Source organism: Corylus avellana, chromosome 10 (assembly GCF_965113065.1).
Source record: "Corylus avellana chromosome 10, dhCorAvel1.hap1.2, whole genome shotgun sequence".
Classification (NCBI taxonomy): domain Eukaryota; kingdom Viridiplantae; phylum Streptophyta; class Magnoliopsida; order Fagales; family Betulaceae; genus Corylus; species Corylus avellana.
The window spans coordinates 612,451-635,968 of record NC_142499.1 but is presented as its reverse complement, the minus strand read 5'-3'; the positions used below and the strand labels follow the sequence as shown (position 1 = coordinate 635,968).

Here is a 23,518-nt window from a genome sequence, read left to right as displayed (position 1 = left end):
AAAAGATTTTTTTTTTTTTTTTTTTTTACTTTTTTGCTATAAAAAATTCAAAAACTTATTTTTCAGAGAAACTTGAAAAATAAATAAATATATATATTTTCTAAAAAGCTCTTTTTAACTTTCTCAAAAGATGAAACTCTATTTCTTAATATTAAGAACGTGCTCTTAGAGTTTTTGAATCAATAATTAAGCCCTTGACAAAATCTCGTTGAGAGGCTTCCATTGCTCCCATTAAACACACAGGTTTCGATAGAAGAGGTTCTATGTCTGCATTGACTTCAATTACTATTATTCAATCATCTCTGCAGCTGCTTAATGCACTACATGACATGTGGAATCATGTACTCTGTTTTTTTTTCCTAAGCAAATATGCAGGGAGGAGGGAAATGGGAAACTTTTTTACGCTCTCTTATTCGGAAAAAGCTTTTGGGTAAACATCTGCTATGCTCTCTTATTCTAAAATAGCTTTTGGGTAAACACCTGCTAGTGGTGTCACCCGCCGTGCGCTCACTCCCACGAAAAACACATGAAAAGGCTCATTTGAAATCCTCAAAAAACTTAAACAGCCAAATTCAAATTTAAAAACTAAAGGAATGATTTCAAATGATGCGTTTACTCGTAAATTTATTTTAGGTTTACCCTAATTTGCAACACTATTCCTTAATTTGGCTTAAGTCTTTGTCAACGCCAACATTTAGGTAGTTGTGAAATCATCATCTATAACAAATATAATATCATAGTAATAAGCAAGTTGCTCTTAAAATAAAACTATTGAATAATTTGAATTGTAATCACCATTCACCAAAAGTGGTGCTAACTGCTAAGCACGTTGCTCTTAAATTATGCAAATTCTACCATTATAAATGATTCCCGCCTCTCGAATAGCACTCCTCTCAGACCCGCAGTTCAACCCAACAACCTTTCAGTTCCTTTCTTCCATCTGCTCATCCTAAAACATGGCAGAATTTGCCTCTGGAATCGCAGGAAAGATCTTGCAGAAGTTAGCATCTCTTGCTAACGGTGAGACCCGCTTGACGTTGAACATCAAAATCGAGCTGAGAAAGCTTGAGGGCACCATGACAGCCATTGAAGCCGTGCTCTTGGTCGCTGAAGAGAAGCAAGCTAGCAATAGCGCGTTGAGCATCTGGCTAAGGCAACTCAAAGATATTTTTTATGAGGCAGAGGATTTGCTTGGTGAAATTGAGTACGAAGTTCAAAGGAAGCAAACATCTGGGCGCACTAGTGGAGAGGTAAGTGGTTGCTCTTCATGTTGTAGTGTGCTTGCATTCCGTTCTTAACTGGGTCTCAAAATCAAGAACATTAGAGAGAGGTTAAGAAAGATTGCAGCTAATAAGGATCAATTTAATCTCATGCCACGACTTGAAGATAGGCATAGGGGCATGACCACCCACTCCTTTGTTCCTCCTTCAGATGTTATTGGTAGAAATAATGATATAAAAAATATAATAGATCTTTTGATGGACCCAAATGCTAACACAAATGTCAACGTGATTCCTATAGTTGGAATATGAGGGTTGGGGAAGACCACACTGGCTAAGTTGGTATACCATGATGAACGTGTAGCTAATCATTTCGAATTCAGAATGTGGGTTCGAGTGTCTGAGGATTTTGATGATGCTAGATTAGTGATTGAAATTATTGAATTTGCAAGTGGTGAAATTGATGAGACGTTGAATGTAGATTTGCGGAAAACTCATTTAAGAGTTAGTTTATGGAATAAGAAGTTTCTACTTGTTTTAGATAATGTTTGGAATGAGGATTGTAGTAAATGGGATGGGTTGAAACGGTTGTTAAGTTGTGGTTCAAAGGAAAGTAGAATTGTAGTGATAACACGTAGTCACTTGGTTGCCTCCATTGTGAGAACTGGTCCCTTATACACTTTAGAAGGCTTATCCCATGATGACTGTATGTCTTTATTTGTGAAATGGGCATTTAAGGAAGGGGAAGACAAACAATATCCAAACTTCTTAGTAATTGGAAAAGAAATTGTGGAAAAATGTAAAGGAGTTCCATTGCTATAAGGACTTTAGGCATCCTACTTTTCTCGAAGGTTGAGGAACGCCAGTGGGAATTTGTGAGAGATAATGAGATATGGAAATTAGAACAAAAGGAGGATGATATTTTACCTGCATTAAAACTAAGTTATGATGAAATGTCATCTCACTTGCAGCAATGTTTTGCCTTCTGTTCTCTTTTTCCTAAGAAATATGAATTCTATAGTTTTGACTTGATTGCACTTTGGATGGCGCATGGACTCATCAATCATAAAACACCTAATAGTCAAAATCTAGAGTTTGAAGATGTTGGTGACATGTATATCAAGGAGTTGCAGTCCAGATCTTTCTTCCAAGATGTTGAGGATTTTTTATGGCACTATAGATTTAAAATGCACGATCTTGCCCATGATCTTGCACTCAAGGTTGCAGAAGAAGAGTGTGCAACAGTCGACTTTTACATCCAAAACATTGCTGGAACAGTTCGTCATTTGTCATTTTCACAAAATGGTCTACAAGTTCCAGAATACTTTTTTATATTAAGTAGTGGTGTGCGGACCACTTTGTTTCCAACCGAGCAACAAGGGTTCCTTAGTTGAAGCATGCATCTTGAGATTCAATTATTTGCGGGTGCTTAACTTAAGTCATTCATCTTTTAAGGTCTTGCCAAACTCTATTTGTACTTTGAAGCATTTGAGATATCTGAAGCTAGATTGGAATGACAAAATCAAGAAACTTCCTGAATCTATTTGTGAGCTGTACAATTTGCAAGCTTTACTACTTCATGGATGTTCGAAACTTGAGAGGTTGCCCGAAGATATGAGGAAGATGATCAACATTAGGTTTTTGACGATAACATTAACAAGTTACCTGCGCTTGTTTGAGAATAGTGTATGCTGCTTGAATTCTCTTCAATTTTTGCGTATATTTTATTGTCTGCGACTAGAAGTTTTGTTTCAAGGGATGGACATGAGCCTTACCAACCTTCGGACATTAGTTGTTTCACATTGTGAAAGACTGACCTATTTGACACTTGATATGAAACGCCTAACCGCCTTAGAAACCCTGGTAATTGAGTATTGTCATGCGCTTAGTTTGACGGGAGAAGAAGAGAATTGGGATCTCAAGTTGAGCCTTTGAAATTTGAAGCTTGATTTTTTATCAAAGTTGGAGGTTTTGCCACAATGGCTCCAAGGATCTGCTAACACTTTGCAGTACCTCCATATTTCATTTTGTGACCTCACGACCTTACCGGAGTGGCTGCCAAGTTTGAAATCACTTCAGAAACTTGAGATTATAGGTTGCTCCAAATTGTCATCTCTTCCGGAGGGGATGGAACGTCTCACTGCACTAAGAGAATTGACGATCAGATTTTGCCCTAATTTGATTCAGAAATGCAGAGAGGAATATGGGTCAATGTTTGCTCATATACCGACGGTTCAAGTGCTAGACAAGCCCAAAAATGAAGAAGTAGCTGGTAAGATTGCATTCTCTAACATTTCAACATTAACGACAATACTCTTTGTTTATTCAAGTTATATTTGTTTATTTTTCTTCTGTAATCACGTATTTTTTTGCTTGTTTTGTTCTCATATTAAGTTTATATATATATATATAATGCAGCTTAATTAGTTCAAAGATATTTGTTCCTGCTTGATTATGTTGTAAGCATTTTGATCGTTAAAATTTGTATTAAGAGATTTACACAAATAAAGATTTGTGTGAGTGTTAGAACAATATATAATTAAATTCAGTGTCTTAATTTGATTTGCTCTTCTTGCTCTGCACTCGGGGTCTGGCTTTTTGTTCACCAATGTTTCACTGTGATGGCTTGGCTTCGAACCGGAAAGAAGTTTCTCCTAGTTGGAATTGGAAATGGCTTGGTGGCAATTAAGGAATTGGCTTTTAAATTTGTATACAAGTCTATAAGCCCACTGGCTCCCTAATAGAAGCCCAATTGGCAACTCGATATACCCCAAATGCGCACTCCTCCATCGTTGGTTACCCACGTCACTTGCCGCACACACACCACAGACACGCCTTTAATCAGATATCTCCGCTTCAAAGTCTTCGCCCACTATTCCACCAACAAATTTGTGGAATAGTTTTTTGGTTTTTGTGTTGATATGCTAGCTCTCCTGTCATGTATTTTGGATAAAATGCCCTAAATTTAAACTAAAAACTTAAAACAATTCCATCGCCTACCTCCAGCTGCTCATCCTAGAAGACTAGAACACTCAGAAAGATCAAACCCTTGTCGACCACAGCATTAAATTTTGCCCTGACGCTCATTACAGATCTACCCTTGACCACCAAAGACCGCCTACCTCTGATTTGATGCTTTTTTTTTTTTTCTCATTTTCTTTAGCAGTCATTACAGATCTACGCTTGATTATCACAGGCCACACCATCATCCTTGATTTACGGCTGAATCTTCGGTGTCCTGAACATCCCAAGTCAACAACATGGCTGAACTTGCCTCTAACATCGCAGCAAATATCTTGGAGAAGCTAGGATCCCTTGCTTACTCAGAGTTCAACTCGGTATTTGACATAAAACATGAGTTGAGAAAGCTTCAAAGCACCATGTCAAGCATTAAAGACGTGCTCTTGGATGCTGAAGGGAAGCAAGGTAGCGATCGCGCGCTGAGCGGATGGCTAAGGCGGCTCAAAGATGTTTTTTATGAAGCCGAGGATGTGCTATGTGAAGTTGAGTACGAAGCTCTAAGGAAGGAAGCAGTCCGCCTTTCTGGGCCCACTAGTGAAGAGGTACATGATTTCTTTCCCCACTGTTGCACCCCTGCTGTTAGAAGATATGGGCGCATTAGTAGAGAGTTACGTGATCTCTTTCCATGTCGTAGCGGCCTTGCATTGCGCCTTCAACTGGGTCACAAAATCAAGAACATTAGGAAAACGTTAGGTGAGATTGCAGCGGATAAGGATCAATTCAATCTCACTGCACGACTTGAAGATAGGCATGTCATGCGCGGGAGGAGGGACATGACCCACTCATTTGTGTCTCCTTCTAATGTTATCGGTAGGAATAATGATAAAAAAAATATAATAGATCTTTTGATGGGCCCAAATGCTCAGAGAAATGTGAATGTAATTCCTATTGTTGGGTTAGGAGGGTTGGGTAAGACCACAATTTCCAAGTTGGTGTATGATGAAGAACGTGTGACTGATCATTTCGATTTGAGAATGTGGGTTTGTGTGTCTGAGGATTTTGATGTTCCTAGATTGATAAAAGAAATACTTAAAGAATCAGGTTTTAGAATTGATGAAAGGTTGAGTACTCTAAATGAGTTGCAAACCAAATTGAGAGAAAAGTTAAATAACAAGAAGTTTCTACTTGTTTTGGATGATGTTTGGAACGAGGATCGCAGTAAATGGTCTGAGTTGATAGAATTGTTAAGCGGTGGTTCAGAGGGAAGTAGAATTGTGGTGACAACACGCAGTCAAAAGGTTGCCAACATTGTGGAAACTGGTTCCACATACATTTTAGGAGGTTTATCCCATGATGATTGTTTGTCTTTATTTGTGAAATGGGCATTTAAGGAAGGGGAAGACAAACAATATCCAAATCTTTTAGAAATTGGAAAAGAAATTGTGGGAAAATGTAAAGGAGTTCCATTGGCAATAAGAAGTTTAGGCAGCCTACTTTTCTTGAATGTTGATGAACACGAGTGGAAAGTTGTGAGAGATAATGAGATATGGAAATTAGAACAAAAGGAGAGTGGCATTTTACCTGCATTAAAAATAAGTTATGATCAAATTCCAAATCACTTGAAGCAATGCTTTGCTTTATGTTCTCTCTTCCCAAAGGATTATGTATTCAGGAGTGATGAGTTGATTGCATTTTGGATGGCGCATGGACTCCTATCTGGAACGCCTAATAATTCTGCAATTCGAGAATTGGAAGATGTTGGTGACATGTATATCCAGGATTTGTTGTCTAGATCTTTCTTCCAAGAAGTTCATAATTCCTTTTGGGACTTTAGGTATTGGTTTAAAATGCATGATCTCTTCCATGATCTTGCACGCAAGGTTGCACAAGATGATTGTTCAATAGTTGATTGTCAGACCCAAACAGTTGTTGGAACAGTTCGTCATCTGTCATTTTCACACAATGGTCAAGTTCCACAATATTTTGACATGTTAAGTAGGGGTGTGCGGACCACTTTGTTCCCAACCGAGCAACAAGAGCTTGCCTTAGTTAAATCATGCATCTCGAGGTTCAAGTACTTGTGGGTAATTAGATTAAGTAATTCATCTTTTGAGGTGTTGCCAAACTCTATTGGTACTTTAAAGCATTTGAAATATTTGGACCTATCTGGGAATGACAGAATTGAGAAACTTCCTGATTCCATTTGCAAGCTGTATAATTTGCAAACTTTACTGCTTCATGAATGTTGGAGTCTTGAGCTGCTACCCAAAGACATAAGGAAGATGAAGAAGCTTAGGTATTTGACGGTTACAACAACTTGCACAAGCTTGTTTGAGGAACATACGATCATGCTCCTTGATCTTCGGGTTTTGCGTATATATTACTGTACGAGACTAGAAGTATTGTTTGGATGGAATGGCTTGTATGAAAGGAGAGGCCTTTGCCTTTGCCTTCGAACATTGGTTATTGCAGATTGTAAAAAGTTGACCTCTTTAAGAAGTTTTATGCGGAACCTATTGGGATTAGAGAACCTGGTAATTTTGAATTGTGATGTGCTTAATTTGACGGAAGAACTTCGTGGCTGGTTTTTCCCGCGGCTTAAAAATTTGAAGATTTGTAATTTACCAAAGTTGGAGGTTTTACATAGTTGGCGTGGACAATCTAAAACTTTAGAGTTCCTAAGTATTGAAAATTGTGAGAACTTCGTGGCATTTCCGGTGGGGCCAAGTCTACTATCACTTCACACGCTTGAGATTCTTAATTGTTCCAAGTTGTCATCTCTTCCAGAGGGGATGGATCATCTCACTGCCTTAAAAGAATTGAAGATTGTATCATGTCCTGAATTGATTAGGAAATGCAAAGAGGAAGATTGGTCCAAGATTACTCATATACCAACGATACTACTGATAGAAGATGAGCCATAAGATGAAGACGTAAATGGTAAGATTTCATTCTCTAACATTTCACTATCAATCATTAATACTATTTGTTTATTTATTTTTTTAGAAAATTTCACCTTAAATTCTTGAACTATCACGTGTTTTGAAAGACCTCCATAAATTTCAAAAATTCTGAATTTAATTTTCTGAATTTTCAATTTGATTCAATTAAACCCATTTGTCAAATTTTAAATGTTAAAAGTAATAAAATGATGTTTATACCTTTGATTTTTTTATAAAATTATAAATTTATCCTTAATTTCAAATTAATTTTTTTTTTAAAAAAAATAAAGTTATTTATTATTATTTTTTTTTTAAAAAAAAAGACCCACGGTGACCCAAGCAGGTCTCGGCCAGAGACCCACCATGGGTCAGTAGACTTGTGGGTCAACAAATCCACACTGGGTCATGGCCAGACTTGCGTGGGTCTCCTAACCCACGCTGAGTCGTGACCCGGCTGAGTTGTGACCCGCGTGGGTCAGGTCGTGACCTACATTGGGCTTGGCCACGATCTAGCTTGACCCATGGGTCACAAGGTGACCCTTGGAACCATTTTTTTTTTTTTTTTTTTAAGAAAAAAAAATCGAAAGGTAATTTGGTCTCTTTAGGCATTTTCGCTAGAAGTTAACGGCTAAATTTGATAGAGGGCGTCAATTGAATCAAATTGAAAGTTCAGGAAGTTCAATTGAGAGTTTTTGAAATTTATGAAGATCTTTTCAAAACGCACGGTAATTCAAAGTTCTAAAGTGAAGTTTTCTCTTAGCATTTTTCACTTGTTTTGTTCTCATCTTAAGTTGACATGTCTATATATATATATATATATATATATATATATATATATATATATTTGCAGCTTCCACGGCGTGATTTCAGCAAGCCTTAAGGCATGTCAGTTCAAAGATACTTGTTCTTTGATTATGTTGTAAACATTTAGATAATTAGAATTTGTATTAATTGATGTAAACAATTAAATATTTCTGTAAGCGTTAGGGGAATATTAAATTTGGTATCTTTTCTTTTTTGTCATTGTTATTGTTTTGAATATTGACCTTTCAATATTTTAGCTGGAGATGTTCGGTCAAAGGGGTTGCATTTGTGAGCAAGCAGAGACAAAATAGTGGCAGAACCGAAAAGGAGAAACGTTTGATTTTTATATTTTGGCCTATTTTTTGTACATCTCCGTATAAGAGATGAACAAATTCACCGTATAAGAGATAACAATGTTTCATTCTCCATCTCCATCCCCATCCTCACCCTTTACCGATCACCACTGCCATTTTCCAAAATCCAAGCCCCTCTCACTTTCTCGCTTCTTTCTCGTCATCTACCAAATTGACTGTCACCCATCACCAAAATGGACCCAGACGCTCCATTTTCACCTCCATGGCGTCAGGGTTTGATGAATTTGAAGCCCATCCCAGTCTTACCAGTGATGATCTCAAGTCAACAACAGCCCTTGAAAGGAATTTCTCCTGGTTGGAAATGGTCTTCTTGTGGGTGTTCCAACATATTATCTTGCCGGCAGCCTTGTCGATCTTGGCGTGGCTTGGTGGCAACTGGCAAGGGATTGCCACAGTTGTTGCTGCTAATGTTAACCTGTTAGTCCCATTAATCCTGACCGGTCATCCCGGCACCCGTTATGGTATTTCCTTTCCTGTTCTTGTAAGAGCCTCTTTTGGAATCCGTGGCGCCCATATCCCTACTCTTCTAAGAGCCTTGGTTGGTTGTGGCTGGTATGGGATTGAGACTTGGATTGGCGGCGAGGCAATCTTCCTTTTTTTGCCAAAAGTCATCAAAGATTCAACCTTTTCACAGATTTTGCCTTGGCTGGGAACTTCCCCTCTTGAATTTGCTTGTTAATTTCATTGCTTTTTGGCTGGCCCAATTGACCATTGTTTGGAAAGGAATGGAGGGAATCAGAGAGCTTGAAAAGTACTCTGCTCCAATCCTCATTCTGCTCACTTCCTGCCTCCTCACTTGGGCTTATGTCAAAGCTGGTGGCTTTGGTTACATGCTCTCAGGCTCTTTGTTTACCCACGTCACGTAGCAGCTCAACTGACACCTTGTACTTTACTATCTTCTAGTAGGCCATTTCAGAAAATTGGAAACATTTCGATCATTATGATTTGTATTAAGAGATGTGAACAAATAAATATTTTGAAAGCGTTAGAACAATAATTAAATTCAGAATCTTTTCTTTTTTGTCATGGTTATTGTTCAATTCGAGATGTACGTCGGATCCGAAGTGGTAATATTTAGTGATGTAGTAGACATTGTTTGTACATGTCCTTAATTATAACGTATATATAGAAGCGATAAGAAATCAGACAATGTAAGATTTTTCACAAATTTATAACATATGAAGACATTTTTTCATTTAACATTTGAAAAATTTTGAAGCAAATAAGAGATCGATAACCTTGGATCTTTGTTTACCAACGTATCATTTGTCAGCTCAACAGACACCCTGTTCTTTACTATCTCCTAAAAGGCCATCTCAACAGAAACTACTTGCGAACACGCGCCTAATTAATCGCACCGCGCACACACCTTTAATCAAAGAAACTAAACATAATAAAATTGGCAGTATCTATAGCATTTTCTAAATGGAACCAACCTAAAATCCTAAGAAAAAAAACTACCAAAGAACTTGGCTTAAGTCTTCGTCAACGGCAACATTTTTTGGCAGTTGTGAAATCATGATCAATAACAAATATAATATCATAGTTATAAGCGAGTTGCTCTTAAAACTATTGAGTAGTAATCAGCAATTTGCTCAAAGAAAGAAACTTGCTCTTAAACTATTGAATTGCCATCAACTTGTCCGCAACCTTCATTTTCTTGCTACGTAGTACGTACCTACGTTCCTAGCTATTACCTAGTCTTCGCATGATACCTCCAGATCATCCTAAATTTCTAATAACACAACAGAAATACAGATACAGTCGTCTTCTCATCCAGATAACCAAAAATCTCTTTGAATCCCACCATTTAACTCATCGTTTCCTCCCTTTATTTTTCTTTGCTATTTGTGACATCTAGTGGATCTACTTACCCTGACTACCACAGACCACGACAATCTTCCTAGATTTACGCACGACTGGATCTTCGGTGTCCTGTAACATCCACCAAGTCAACAACATGACTGAACATGCCTATGCTATCGCAGGAAAGATCTTGGAGAAGCTAGGATCCCTTGCTTATACAGAGATCAGCTTGGTATTGGACATCAAAAGCGAGCTGACGGAGCTTGAGGGTACCATGACAACCATTAAAGCCGTGCTCTTGGATGCTGAAGAGAAGCAAGCTAGTAATCGCCCGCTGAGCATCTGGCTGAGGCAGCTCAAAGATATTTTTTCTGATGCCGAGGATGTGTTGGATGAAGTTGAGTACGAAGTTGTAAAGAAGCAAGTGGTCACAACATATGGGGGCACTAGTAGAAAGGTACGTGGTTTCTTTTCATGGTATAGCGCCTTTGCATTACATTCTCAACTGGGTCACAAAATCAAGGACATTAGAGAGAAGTTGGGTAAAATTGCAGCTGATAAGGATCAATTTAATCTTATAGCACGATTTGAAGATAGGCATGTCATGCATGGGAGAAGGGACATGACCCACTCATTTGTTCCTCCTTCAGAAGTCATTGGTAGGAATGATGATAAAAAAAATATAATACATCTTTTGATGGACCCAGATGCCAACAAAAATGTCAATGTAATTCCTATAGTTGGTATAGGAGGGTTGGGGAAGACCACAATTGCTAAGTTGGTATAAAATGATAAATGTGTAGCTGAGCATTTTGACTTGAGAATGTGGGTTTGTGTGTCTGAGGATTTTGATGTTCCTAGATTAATAAGAGAAATCCTTAAATCTGCAACTGGTACAATTGATGAGAAGTTGGGTGTAGATTTGTGGCAAACTAGTTTAAGAAATTGTTTAAAGAATAAGAGGTTTTTACTTGTTTTAGATGATGTTTGGAACGAGGATCATATTCGATGGATTGAGTTGAAAGGGTTGTTAAGTGGTGGATCTGAGGGAAGTACAATTTTAGTGACGACACGTAGTAATAAGGTTGCCTCCATTGTGGGAACTGGGCCCCCATACACTTTAGGAGGCTTATCCTACGATGATTGTTTGTCTTTATTCGTGAAATGGGCATTTAAGGAAGGGGAAGACAAACAATATCCAAACCTTTTAGAAATTGGAAATGAAATTGTGAAAAAATGTAAAGGAGTTCCATTAGCAATAAGGACTTTAGGAAGCTTACTTTTCTCAAAGGTTGATGAACGGGAGTGGAAATTTGTGAGAGATAATGAGATATGGAAATTAGAACAAAATGATGATGATATTTTACCTGCATTAAAACTAAGTTATGATCAAATGCCATCTCACTTGAAGCAATGTTTTGCCTTTTGTTCTCTTTTTCCAAAGGATCATGAATTCAAAAGTGGTGAGTTGATTGCATTTTGGATGGCACATGGACTCCTTAATAGAGTGCCTAATAATAATCAAAAACTAGAATTGGAAGATGTTGGCGACTTGTATATCAAGGAGTTGTGGTCCAAATCTTTCTTCCAAGATGTTGAGAATTCCTTTTTGCACTATGAGTTTAAAATGCACGATCTCATCCATGATCTTGCACTCAAGGTTGCAGAAGAAGAGTATTCAACAATCGACTCTTGCACACAAAACATTGCTGGAACAGTTCGTCATTTGTCATTTTCACTCAATGGTCTACAAGTTCCAGATTGCTTTTATAAGTTAAGTAGTGGTGTGCGGACCACTTTGTTCCCAACCGAACAAAAAGAGTTGGCCTTAGTTGAAGCATGCATCTCAAGATTCAAGTACTTGCGGATGTTTGATTTAAGTAATTCGTCTTTTGTAGTACCGCCAAGCTCTATCGGTACTTTAAAGCATTTTAGATATCTGAACCTTGCTTGGAATGACAACATCAAGAAACTTCCTGACTCCATTTGTGAGCTATACAATTTGCAAACTTTACTACTTCATGGATGTTCAAGTCTTGTGCAATTGCCCAAGGATACAAGGAAGATGATTAGCCTTAGGTATTTGACAGTAACAACAACTTGCACTCGCTTGTTTGAAAAGGGTGTGTGTTGCTTGAATTCTCTACGGGTTTTATTTGTATATGAATGTCTGAGCCTAGAAGTCTTGTTTCAAGGGATGGACGGGCGCCTTACCAACCTTCGGACATTGGTTGTTGCAGGTTGTAAAAAGTTGACCTCTATGACACATGATATCAAGTACCTAATCACCTTAGAGACCCTGGTAATTGATGATTGTAAAGAAATTAGTTTGACTGGAGGAGAAGACAGTTGGGATCTGAACTTGAGCCTTCAAAAATTAGAGATTACAAATATACCAAAGTTGGAGGTTTTGCCGCAATGGCTCAAAAGATCTGCTAACACTTTGCAGTACTTGCATATTTCGACGTGTCAAAACCTCACAGCCTTGCCTGAGTGGCTACCAAATCTAAAGTCACTTCACACACTTGAGATTTTCAGTTGCTTCAAGTTATCATCTCTTCCTGAGAGGATGGATTGTCTCACTGCGCTAAAAGAATTGAGGATTGGGAAGTGTAGTGAATTGATTAGGAACTGTGAAGAGAAAGATCGGTTCAAGATTGCACATATACCAACCGTTATATTGGTAATTAGATTGTATTCTCCAACATTTCAATATCAATCGTTAATACTATTTGTTTATTCAAGTTATTTTTTGTTTATTTTTTTGCTTGTTTTGTTCTCATCTTGACTTTACATGTCGATATATTTGCAGCTTCCAACTGAATTCAGGAGGCTCAGTTCAAACATAGTTGCAGATTACATGGGCAGAACCAGAAGTTTTGATGAGGAGGAGAGGGCAAAACTATGAAGAATCTTTAAAAATTTTGGGGGCCTGCCTATTCTTGGGTCCGTCCCTGGCAGCTTCCATGGCATGACTTCAGCAAGCTCAGTTCAAACATATTGGCTCTTTGATTTGGTTGTAAACGTTTTGATCATTATGATTTGTACTAAGAGATGTAAACAAATAAATATTTTGTGAATGTTAGAACCATAATTAAATTCAGTATCGTTTAGGAAAAATTACACTTTACCCCCAAAAGTTTGGAGCAATTTGTAATTAATTACAAATTGCTCCAAACTTTTAGGGGGTAAAGTGTAATTTTGGCAAAGTTTAATCGACTTACCATTTTTTTGTAGTGATTCAACCTCCACAGTTTCAATTTTGGCAATCCACCCCCCAAAGTTTCAATTTTTTGCAATTCGACCAATATTATCCCAAAATTCTCATATTGCCCCTAATTTTTATTTTTTATTTTTATATTAAAAAAAAAAAAAAACAACAACAACAACAAAAAATTTGGGGGTGCAAAAATGGCCAGATGGCCAAAGGGGTGGCTACGGCCACCCCAAATTTTTTTTAAATTTTTATAAAAAAATAAAAAAATTAGGGGCAATATGGAAAGTTTGGATACAATTGGTCAAATTGTAAAAATTTGAAACTTTGGGGGGGTGAATTGCCAAAATTGAAACTTTGGAGGTCGAATTGCAAATCGCTCCAAACTTTGAAGGGGTAAAATATAATTTTCCTTATCTTTTAATTAAAAAAAAAAAAAAAAAAAAAAAAAAAAAAAAAAAAACCTTTTTCAAACCAAAAACCAAAAATCCCCCCTAAAAACACATGCATTAACATACAAAGTTGTTAATGCATTTTGTTAATCATCTTTCTTCCCTAAGATTCACAAGCCTAGGATTCCAAAAGATTTTACCACTCATCAACTTACTGCTATTTTTCTGCATGAATAATAATGTATTAATATATGATCATTTTCATTAAAGCAGATGAGCCCAATCAAACGCGCCTTTAGACCTGGAAGCAAATCTATACGTACATATGGATTAACGGGCACAGATTTATAAGTTAATTAGGCCTGCCTTTTGACTGCATGCGATGAAGTAGCAGTGGGCTTCTTTTATGGGCTTCAGATCCATCTCAGAAGCCACTGGCTCAATCTACAAATCTGTGAGTCTGATGGAGGCTGGGTCCAGTTTCCTTAATCCCATGATTCTTCTGTTCAAAAGCCCAATTAACAGTTCACGGTTCCTCACAACCTTATGTAATGAAACAAGCAAGGGCGATTATGAGTGGGTTTAACATTCCACTTTACATATCAAAAATGCATTTTAAGGGTCCGTTTAGTTTGCGGAATAAACCTCAGAATAGAATGACTATTCCTATAAAATAGTTTTGCAAGGAAGTAGCCGTGGTCTTTGTTTTATTTGGTTGGATACTTCGTAGGCCATGTCTTGATATCTCACCAAGAAACAACTCATTTGATGAATAAAAAGTAGTTTTTTTACGTAGCGAAATCAACAGTTGGGTTGGGGTTAATTGTTTCTTAATCCCATTGAGAATGATACTCTCAAAGTAGGCCTTTTTTTTACTTTCTTTTTCTTTTTCTTTTTCTTTTTTCTTTTACTCTCAAGGAGATTTTCTAATGAGAAATGCTTGGTTTCTCAATTATTATTTTTTTTTCAAAAATTTAGTTCCCAAATAATATTCTACCATATAATGTAATCTATTGTTTTAGTAATTAATAGAGGTATAAGGTGAAATAATAGTGACATCATTTGAGAACTAAATTTTTAAAAAATCTAGCATTTCTCTTTGATCCTGTTAAGCCAAATCGATAACTGCAACGAAAGAGAGATATGAATATTTTCTTAATAGGGTCGGAAGGTGATCCATTCTATCATATTGTGGATGCAAAAACTTATATTTCTATAAACTCTATTAACTTTCCAAGAAGAAGAGGCCGGGATGCTCAAGATATAGGTTGTTAGATTGAGTTTGTAAGTACATAAAGTATTGCACTACTTATACATCCTATAGAGGAGGAATCATGCGATATTTATCTAAACCAATGAAAGGTTGACTTCCAATGTGATATATATAAAAGAAAGAGGATGAATTCATGTATATTTATATAATGAAGTTTTTAGCACAATGGAAAAAAAAAAAAAAACAATTACTTCCATACATTTCGTCTCTGCTAAATATGCCAAGGACTTCCAACCAACTTTGAGTGCAAAACATATACAAAAACCCATATAGACAGGACAATATATATGTTGTTGCTTCTCAATTCAATATTACGAAATGAGAATTAGCTCAGAAAAAAAAAAAAAAAAAGGAATTTAGAATCAACAGTCAGCAACTAAAAAGTAGATTGAGCACTGGAAAATTTTGAGCGTAGATAGAGGACTCTGAGACGAACATTTAATATTTTTGGTTCGACTTCATCCGAGTTCGTTTGAGTCTATTTTTGGCTTGTACAAAGTTTCCAATTCAATTTAGACTTTAACAACTTGCATTCCCACTTGGCCACTTACTTTATTAAATTATTATTATCATGATATTTCCTATAACCCTCATTACTAGAAGACTTTAAGCTTTCAACAAAGGTGGCTAGCCTTGGTATCTTTCTTTATCAGTTTTAATTTCATTAGACAGCATGAAAATTAAGACACTGTTTTTTAGGCTAAAAACTGAAAAACTTCAAATTAATTTATGATTCATCTAAACACCAATATAAATAATTTATTTACTAAATTGGGTTTAATTATGCACATAAACATATTAGTGGAGCTAAATTTTAGAATTGAAGTGATATACAAAAGAGGTCAAAAATCAATGTAATATACCTTTTAACACTAAATAGTTATTTAATATCATTAATCAACATATCATTGTTCTAATTTATTTATTTATTCTTTTAATCTATTTAATATTATTTAAATGAGAGTTTTAAAATCTAAGTCGTTACAGTAATTAATAAGTGTAAAAAGCTTTGTTTGACCAGAGGAGAAGACAATCGGGATCTCAAGTTGAGCCTTCGAAAATTGGAAATTGAATATTTACCAAAGTTGGTGGTTTTGCCACAATGGCTTCAAGGATCAGTTAACACTTTGTAGTATATGCGTATTTCAGTGTGTCACAATCTCACGACCTTGCCGAAGTGGCTGCCAAGTCTGAAATCATTTCGTACACTTGAGATTTTTGGTTGCTCCAAGTTGTCCTCTCTTCTAGAGGAGATGGATCATCTCACTACGCTAAGAGAGTTGACCATTGGGGATTGCGATGAATTGATTAGGAAATGCAAAGAGGAAGATTGGTCCAAGATTGCTTATATACCAATGGTTCGACTTGGAGATTAGCCAAAAAAAATAATAATAATAATGAAGAAGTAGCTGGTAAGATTGTGTTCTTTAACATTTCAATATCAATCGTTAATACTATTTTTTTTTTTATTATTCAAGTTCTATTTGTTTATTTTTTCTTTTGTAATCTGTATTTTTCACTTATTTTTTTTCTCGTCTTAAGTTTACATGTCTACCTATATTTGCAGCTTCCATGGCATGACTTCAAGAAGAGATTCAGCAACTATTCAGCCTCAATTAGTGCAGCTCAGCTCAAAGATTATGTTGTAAACATTTGATCATTATATTTTGAATTTGGAGATGTAAAAAAAATAAATATTTTCGTAATTGAAGTTCTTACTATATGGCATGTAAATAAATTAACATGGTGATGCTTTTACTTTCATGATCTGCATTCTTGTTTATCAAGTTTGGGTCCAATTGCACCGAAAAGCTTCTATTAGTGCTGACTACAACACCTCATAAGTTTTCCGGATGTTAACATAAATTACTTGCTCTATTTGTTAAAACATTGGTTTTCTGTCTTTCGTTTTTTTGTTCTCAACACTAAATTTTTTAATAAAAACCTTATACTAACAAAAATATAAAAATAAATCTCATATTTATTATGTTAATATCATAATACTTTTTTCAAACAAAAAACAAAAAATGCCCCCAAAACACATTAACAAACAGAACTCTCTCTTGTTAACCATCTTCCTTCCCTTAAACAGAGCCTAATTGGACACGTTCAGCTCTGGAAGCAGATGAATTCATGGATTAATAATGGGCACTGATATATAAAAGCTGATTGGGCCTGGCTTTTGGATGCATTTGCAAGGAAGTAGCCGTGGGCTTTATTTTATTTGGTTGGATGCTTCTTAGGCCATGTCTTGTCGTCTTGATATCTCACCAAGAAACAACTCATTTGATGAATAAATAGTTTTTTTATGCAGCGAAATCAACAGTTGGGTTGGGGTTAATTGTTTCTTAATCCCATCGAGAATGATACTCTCAAAGTAGGGCCTTTTTTTTCTTTCTTTTTCTTTTACTCTAAATGAGGTTTTCTAATGAGAAATGCTAGGTTTCTCAATTTTTTTTTTTCAAAAATTTAGTTCCCAATTAATATTCCACCATATAATGTAATCTATTGTTTTAGTAATTAATAGAGGTATAAGGTGAAATGATAGTGAGATATCATTTGAGAACCAAATTTTTTAAAAATCTAGCACTTCTCTTTGATCCTTTTAAGCCAAATCGATAACTGCAACGCAAGGGAGATATGAATATTTTCTTAATAGGGTCAGAAGAAGGTGATCCATTCTGTCATATTGTGGATGCAAAAACTTATGTTTCTATAAACTCTATTAACTTTCCAAGAAGAAGAGAAGGAGATATGAATATTTTCTTAATAGAGTTGGAAGGTGATCCATTCTGTCATATTGTGGATGCAAAAACTTATATTTCTATAAACTCTATTAACTTTCCAAGAAGAAGAGGCCGGGATGCTCACGATATAGGTTGTTAGATTGAGTTTCTAAGTACATAAAGTATTGCACTACTTATACATCCTATAGAAGAGGAATCATGCGATATTTATCTAAACCAATGAAAGGTTGACTTCCAGTGTGATATATATATTGAAGTCAGTAGCATAATAAAAATTAAATAAATAAATAAGAAAGAGGATGAATTCATGTATATATATTTATATAATGAAGTTTTTAGTACAATGGAAAAAAAACAAGAACTTCCATACATTTCGTCTCTGCTAAATATGCTAAGGACTTCCAATCAACTCTTGAGTGCAAAACATATACAAAAACCCATATAGACAGGATAATATATATATGTTGTTGTCAGTCTTCTCAATTCAATATTACGAATTGAGAATTAGCTCAGAAAAAAAGAAAAAAGGAATTCATAATCAAACAGTCAGCAACTAAAAAGTATATTGAGCACTGGAAAATTTCTCCTCTATTTAGTTTCAGTAACGGCCACATAAACTTTGGGAATCATGCGAGAGAGAATAGAAATGGATCTTTTCATTTACATAATAAGAATTTTATTTTGTTGTATCAAACCGTCTCTATATATGATTTTACGTTAGTTAATAATTTTAAATTATACGTCAATATATTCATCGCCAAACAACAGATGGATCGCCCACTAAAAGGGATTGCTATTCTTGTTTGCTTCAAGCAGCCTAAGGTGTGGGGGTGTACTTACTCAAAAAGAATGGATCCCACGAGGCCATGAGTCATGACCCTTTATATGAATTGCTAAAATTACAATAAAATTCAAACACTTCAATATCCATAAATTTTATGTTGGGTACAAATATTACACATTTTGCATGAATTAGTATTAATTTAGTGGTGGACATGTCAGTGTATAATGGTATATTACAGCCAAAGTCCGCTGTTATCCTAAAAAAAGCAACATTAATGCAAATCTAATTACTTCTTAATATATAAATGAATTTTCAAATATAATTAATAACCCAGACCCAAATAATCGAATACATTACACGGAGTCAAACAGAAAAAAATAAATAAATAAAAGAAAAGGAAAGATCTAGGAAGAAGAAGAAGAACCCGTGAGATGTGAAGGATGATATGACATAAAATATTGGGTGCATTACATGTACATCACATACAATATTGAGGAGCTGACGTGGAGACCAAAAAGCATGCAACGAATCTGGAATAAAAGGACAAAGAAAAAAAAAAAGGAAAAGTTTTAGTGGCGAGCGGAAGACATGGAGGGGCGCCTCCAGCTTGGCACCACCCCGACCACACAAAAAAAAGGTCACTGTTTCAGTGTTTCTAGGGCCGTAGGGCTCCATCGATTTGACTTTATAGTCTCACTCGTGCTCCATACCATTTGTTTAGGGACCAACTGACCTTAGACGAACAGCGTTGAAACCTTTTTTTCTGTGTATTTTTAATAAGTAAACAGCGTTGCAACTTGAAAGTTGAAGGAATTGACCAAGGAACATAACCCATAAGAACCAAACGTGATTGTTCTATATACGACCGAGTAATGTGATTGTTCTATATATTAGGCCCAAGGGTGAAGCTAAATAGCACGCACGCCAGCGTAAATTTTATTTAGCTTATCACGGCCCTAGGTCCTCTGTCAATTTACATTAAATTAACGGTTTGTAATTTGTCATATGTTTTATTTAACATGTCATAAATACCTAAACACGATGCTAAGTCAACAAAAAAAACAAAATACCCACAAAAAAAAAAAAAAGGATTGATCTAACATGTCATAAATACCTAAACACGATGCTAAGTCAACAAAAAAACAAAATACCCACAAAAAAGATAAAAAGGATTGATCTGACACGTAAAACTTAGAGAACCACAAACCTAAGATTAACCTAAAGAGCAACCTAATCTAGTGAAGTCCATCCAGCAACTTAAAGTCTCTTTGGAACACCACTGCTCGGCTTGGATGGCTTCCCTTGACTTGGGGAGTTTAAAAGAGAACTTTGATGTTGTAGTTTGTGATAATTTTGCGGTGGCAGCCGTGGTAATTAGTGACTCTTATGGTAAGTTATTTTAGTTGCTAGTTAAAGACTTTCCTCTACTGATATGCTTATGGGTGAAGCTGTTTGTAGCTCTTCTCTCTACTCCGTTGGCAGCCTCTACTAGTGTTGGGGATTCTCTTTTGGTTATCCTAACAGTGAATCAGCCCCTCCTTTTTTCTTCTTGGCAGTTTTCCTCTTAAGTTACTGACATTGGATTAGATCTCTCTTCCTTTTATAGCTGGAATGCTATGAAAGTGTCTGAATGTGCCAACTATCATGCACACGCTTTAATAAAATGGGCCGCTACCCACCTAGTGTTTGGTAGTATTCTCATTGGTTCTCTCATTCTCTCTTCCATAGGATCAAGAATGGCAAGGACCCTCCCTTGTAGCCCTTTCCTTATTCAATTAGAAAATAAAAAATAAAAAACTAAAGAGCAAACCCATAATAACAAAAGACTTCGTTTTGTTGAAATGTCATTGCATTGAGATGTTGAGATGGACGTTTACGTATCAAATAAAACATATGGAGCAGATGAAAAACAGTTTATTTTGATGGTAAAGCGATATAAAGACCTATTTTAGACTTGAGCAAAACTTAAGAGACCTTATTGATCTTGAAATCGAAAACACAAGTATTAAATTCAAATTTGATAAAAATCTAAGGATTAAATATGATTTTTCTAAAAAAAATTATTCAATTAAAAAATAATTTGGTTTATAATGAAGCAATATAGACTGTATGTAGAGAGACATGCATCGTCATATAAAATGATGAATGCACACAGCTGCATACGCACATAAGTTAGATTTATAAAAGTACAAAACTTAAGAGGTTAACAGCTGTAATCCAGCATAAGATTAATTAAATTGGTGTGTGAGTAGGATGAATGCCATCACATGTCTCATTTATCCCTTTCTTTTTCATTTTTATTTTTTTTAATTTTTTATTTTCTCGAAGAAGACACAAGTTCTTGCGGTTTCTCGGAATGAGGGTATATTTCAAATAAATATCCGTGACAATCATGCCAAAATATGAATATTATGATTAATTTTCTCTTGGTTGAAAAGGGATCTTTATTATTTACAGCATATATAAAATGGGATGAATTAAATATATGTTGTCAGAGCATTGTGGCAAGACGTACCATTTGGTGCATTAATATGTCAAAATGCATGGCTTCTCTAAGAGGATATATTAGCTTGATACCATTTTTGGCCACGTGGCGTTGTATAAGTACAATTAAGTAATGTTTAATCAAACAATTAATCGACGTACTAAAATGTCAATGTGATCGATCATGACAGGTTGTTAATTATAATTTGGTCTCTAGCTAGGGCTTTCTATATATATATATATATATATATATGATTTTTGAGATGAAGAGGCACAATAACAATAATTGCTAAGCTAGCTCTTGTTTAATTTACTTTTTAATCCAAGTGACAGAAAACACCAATTAATTACTCATTCTCAAGATAGGGTTATTATAGTTTGTAACTTTATCCTCTTCATCATCCATATATATGCACATCATAACACTTAAAAAAACCATTTGAGTGAGTAGATGATTACACATTCGAGCAAGGACAAAATAGAAGGGTCGAGAAGGATTGTGATCGAGTGTATTTGTTTATTTGGATTGCTATAGTAACCCAGTAAAGCAAGTGTGAGAATACTCCTATAAAGTTCATTTGTCCAAACAGATGTTTAGGAAAATAAACTCCATAAAGAGTCATTTTACAATTAGCTAACAATTAGAATAGGCCCTTCGATTTTGAGTCTTGACTCTTTTAACACTAGACTTAAGTACCCCTTATTGATTCATTCATATACTTTGCCCCCTTTATGAGAAATCCTTTTTGGTTCGTATTTCCTAATTGGATAATGTTATGGAGGGGTATCAATATTATTTCCTCACCACTCACCAAACGCGCATAAGTTTTCTCCATGTAAACAAAGATTATTGGTTGGTCGGTTGGTCCAACGCAATCACAAGCATATAAAACAAATTCACTGGGGCAATAAAATTACAGCTGCTTGCTACCTACCTTATCTTAACAGTCCTGTTATTCCTAAATTCCTAATGTTGTGTATATATATATATATATATATATATATATATATATATATATATATAGTTAATATACATAAGTGGATCCAAATCTATAAGCTTAGGTTTTTTAGTTAAATGTGATATCCTAACATGTATATATTAATTTATTTTTATTTGACTCCCTTAATACTTTTCTTCTTAACACCTAATAAAGAATCATGCATTGATGCCCCTTAGCGGATGCCTAGTAGTACTACACGTACGTACATGACCGATAACATGATAGGAAGATATTAGGATAGAAACAAGGAATTCAGTGTCACTACTTTATCAAAACGCGTACCTTCCAACAGACGATGCCTGATAGAGGGATATATACCTCACTAAAGGACATGAATTAAATGCCATGCTTGGTCAGTATTGTGCCCCGTCATTGGACATTTGCTAAGGCCGTACCATTAAAAGCACTCCACACATAAGAAAGGAAAGCAACCATTCATATACAGAATTTCATGATACCATACAACTTAGTACTACATGTAGTTTGGCGAGAAATCAGTCAATAAATAATGCGACAAATCACACTATTACAGCACAAGACCGAGTAAACCGTACGTGATATAAAGTATTTTTTTCGGCGACAAAACAAGATATTAATTAGACAAATTTCTCGTGACAACATAGGGTGCGCGTATGAGCCCCCTCGATCGAAAGCTGATGCAAATAAACATTAATATTAATTTGTTCTATACATCTCTGACCTATATATAATCCCATTTAATTATAGCCATTCAAGATGCCTCGTCAAATAAGGCTAATTCTGCACTATTTAATATATTAATTATTCATAATAGACAGTCAAAATTGGTACGAAATGATAATTTGCCACGTGTTTGACCCTGATTGTTGGTGAATATTTACAGACATAGCTAACGAAGTGAAAAAATGGTTCAAATTAAATTTATTAAATGAATATAACAAAAAAATAAAAAAAAATTCAACGGTGCTAATTAGTGGTACAGTACTGGTACGTATGCTCTTTCTTTATAAGGTGAAACTATGAGACTTAACCCTCTATAACATGGGATATTGGGATTTGTAATTATAAGATGTTAACTTATTACAAGAGTGAGAATTTGGGGGTTATAATTCGGGTTTGCGTATTAGAAATTTTGTGTAAGGTTCATATCGTGTATTAGAAATTATCAGCCTTAATTCAGTGAGATTTGTAGAATTTATAGGAACTAAAAATATTTTAGTAATGCTATTCAATATACAATTATACGATTAATAGTTATTTCGGCCTTTGAATCACTGAGAAGTTTTGGCAGTAGTGAAAATCGGCCTTTGAATCAACAAGAACTTGTAAAAAAAAATCAATAGTTATTTTTACTATTAAATCGTTTCAATTGTATTCATCTAGTAATTAAATAACATTTCTTAAAATATTTTTATGACTTCTAAAATTAAATAAAAAAATAAAAAATAAAAAAGAAAGAAAGAAAGCTCAGCTTAGATCGAATGACTTGCATGGAAAAAGTCAGCCATGAGTTCCTGCGCGCCATTTATGACATTTT

The 23,518-nt window shown here is 35.3% G+C and overlaps 1 protein-coding gene and 3 pseudogenes across 1 annotated transcript; all 4 read left to right on the top strand.

Moving 5' to 3' along the window:
- Positions 1-918: 918 nt before the first annotated feature.
- On the top strand, positions 919-4,353 carry LOC148583215 (putative disease resistance protein RGA1; annotated as a pseudogene).
- Positions 4,354-4,398: 45 nt separating this feature from the next.
- Positions 4,399-7,105, top strand: LOC132161856 (putative disease resistance protein RGA1). The gene has a single exon (XM_088511019.1). It carries the CDS (start codon positions 4,481-4,483, stop codon positions 7,103-7,105), a length of 2,625 nt encoding a protein of 874 aa, XP_088367145.1. The 5' UTR covers positions 4,399-4,480.
- Positions 7,106-8,503: 1,398 nt separating this feature from the next.
- Positions 8,504-8,980, top strand: LOC132191603 (purine-uracil permease NCS1 pseudogene; annotated as a pseudogene).
- A 1,281-nt stretch (positions 8,981-10,261) lies between these two features.
- On the top strand, positions 10,262-13,015 carry LOC132191602 (disease resistance protein RGA2-like; annotated as a pseudogene).
- Positions 13,016-23,518: the final 10,503 nt, after the last annotated feature.

Bases quoted from the DNA above. Each gene is read 5' to 3' on its own strand.
- LOC132161856 (XM_088511019.1), top strand. From the start codon at position 4,481: ATGGCTGAACTTGCCTCTAACATCGCAGCAAATATCTTGGAGAAGCTA.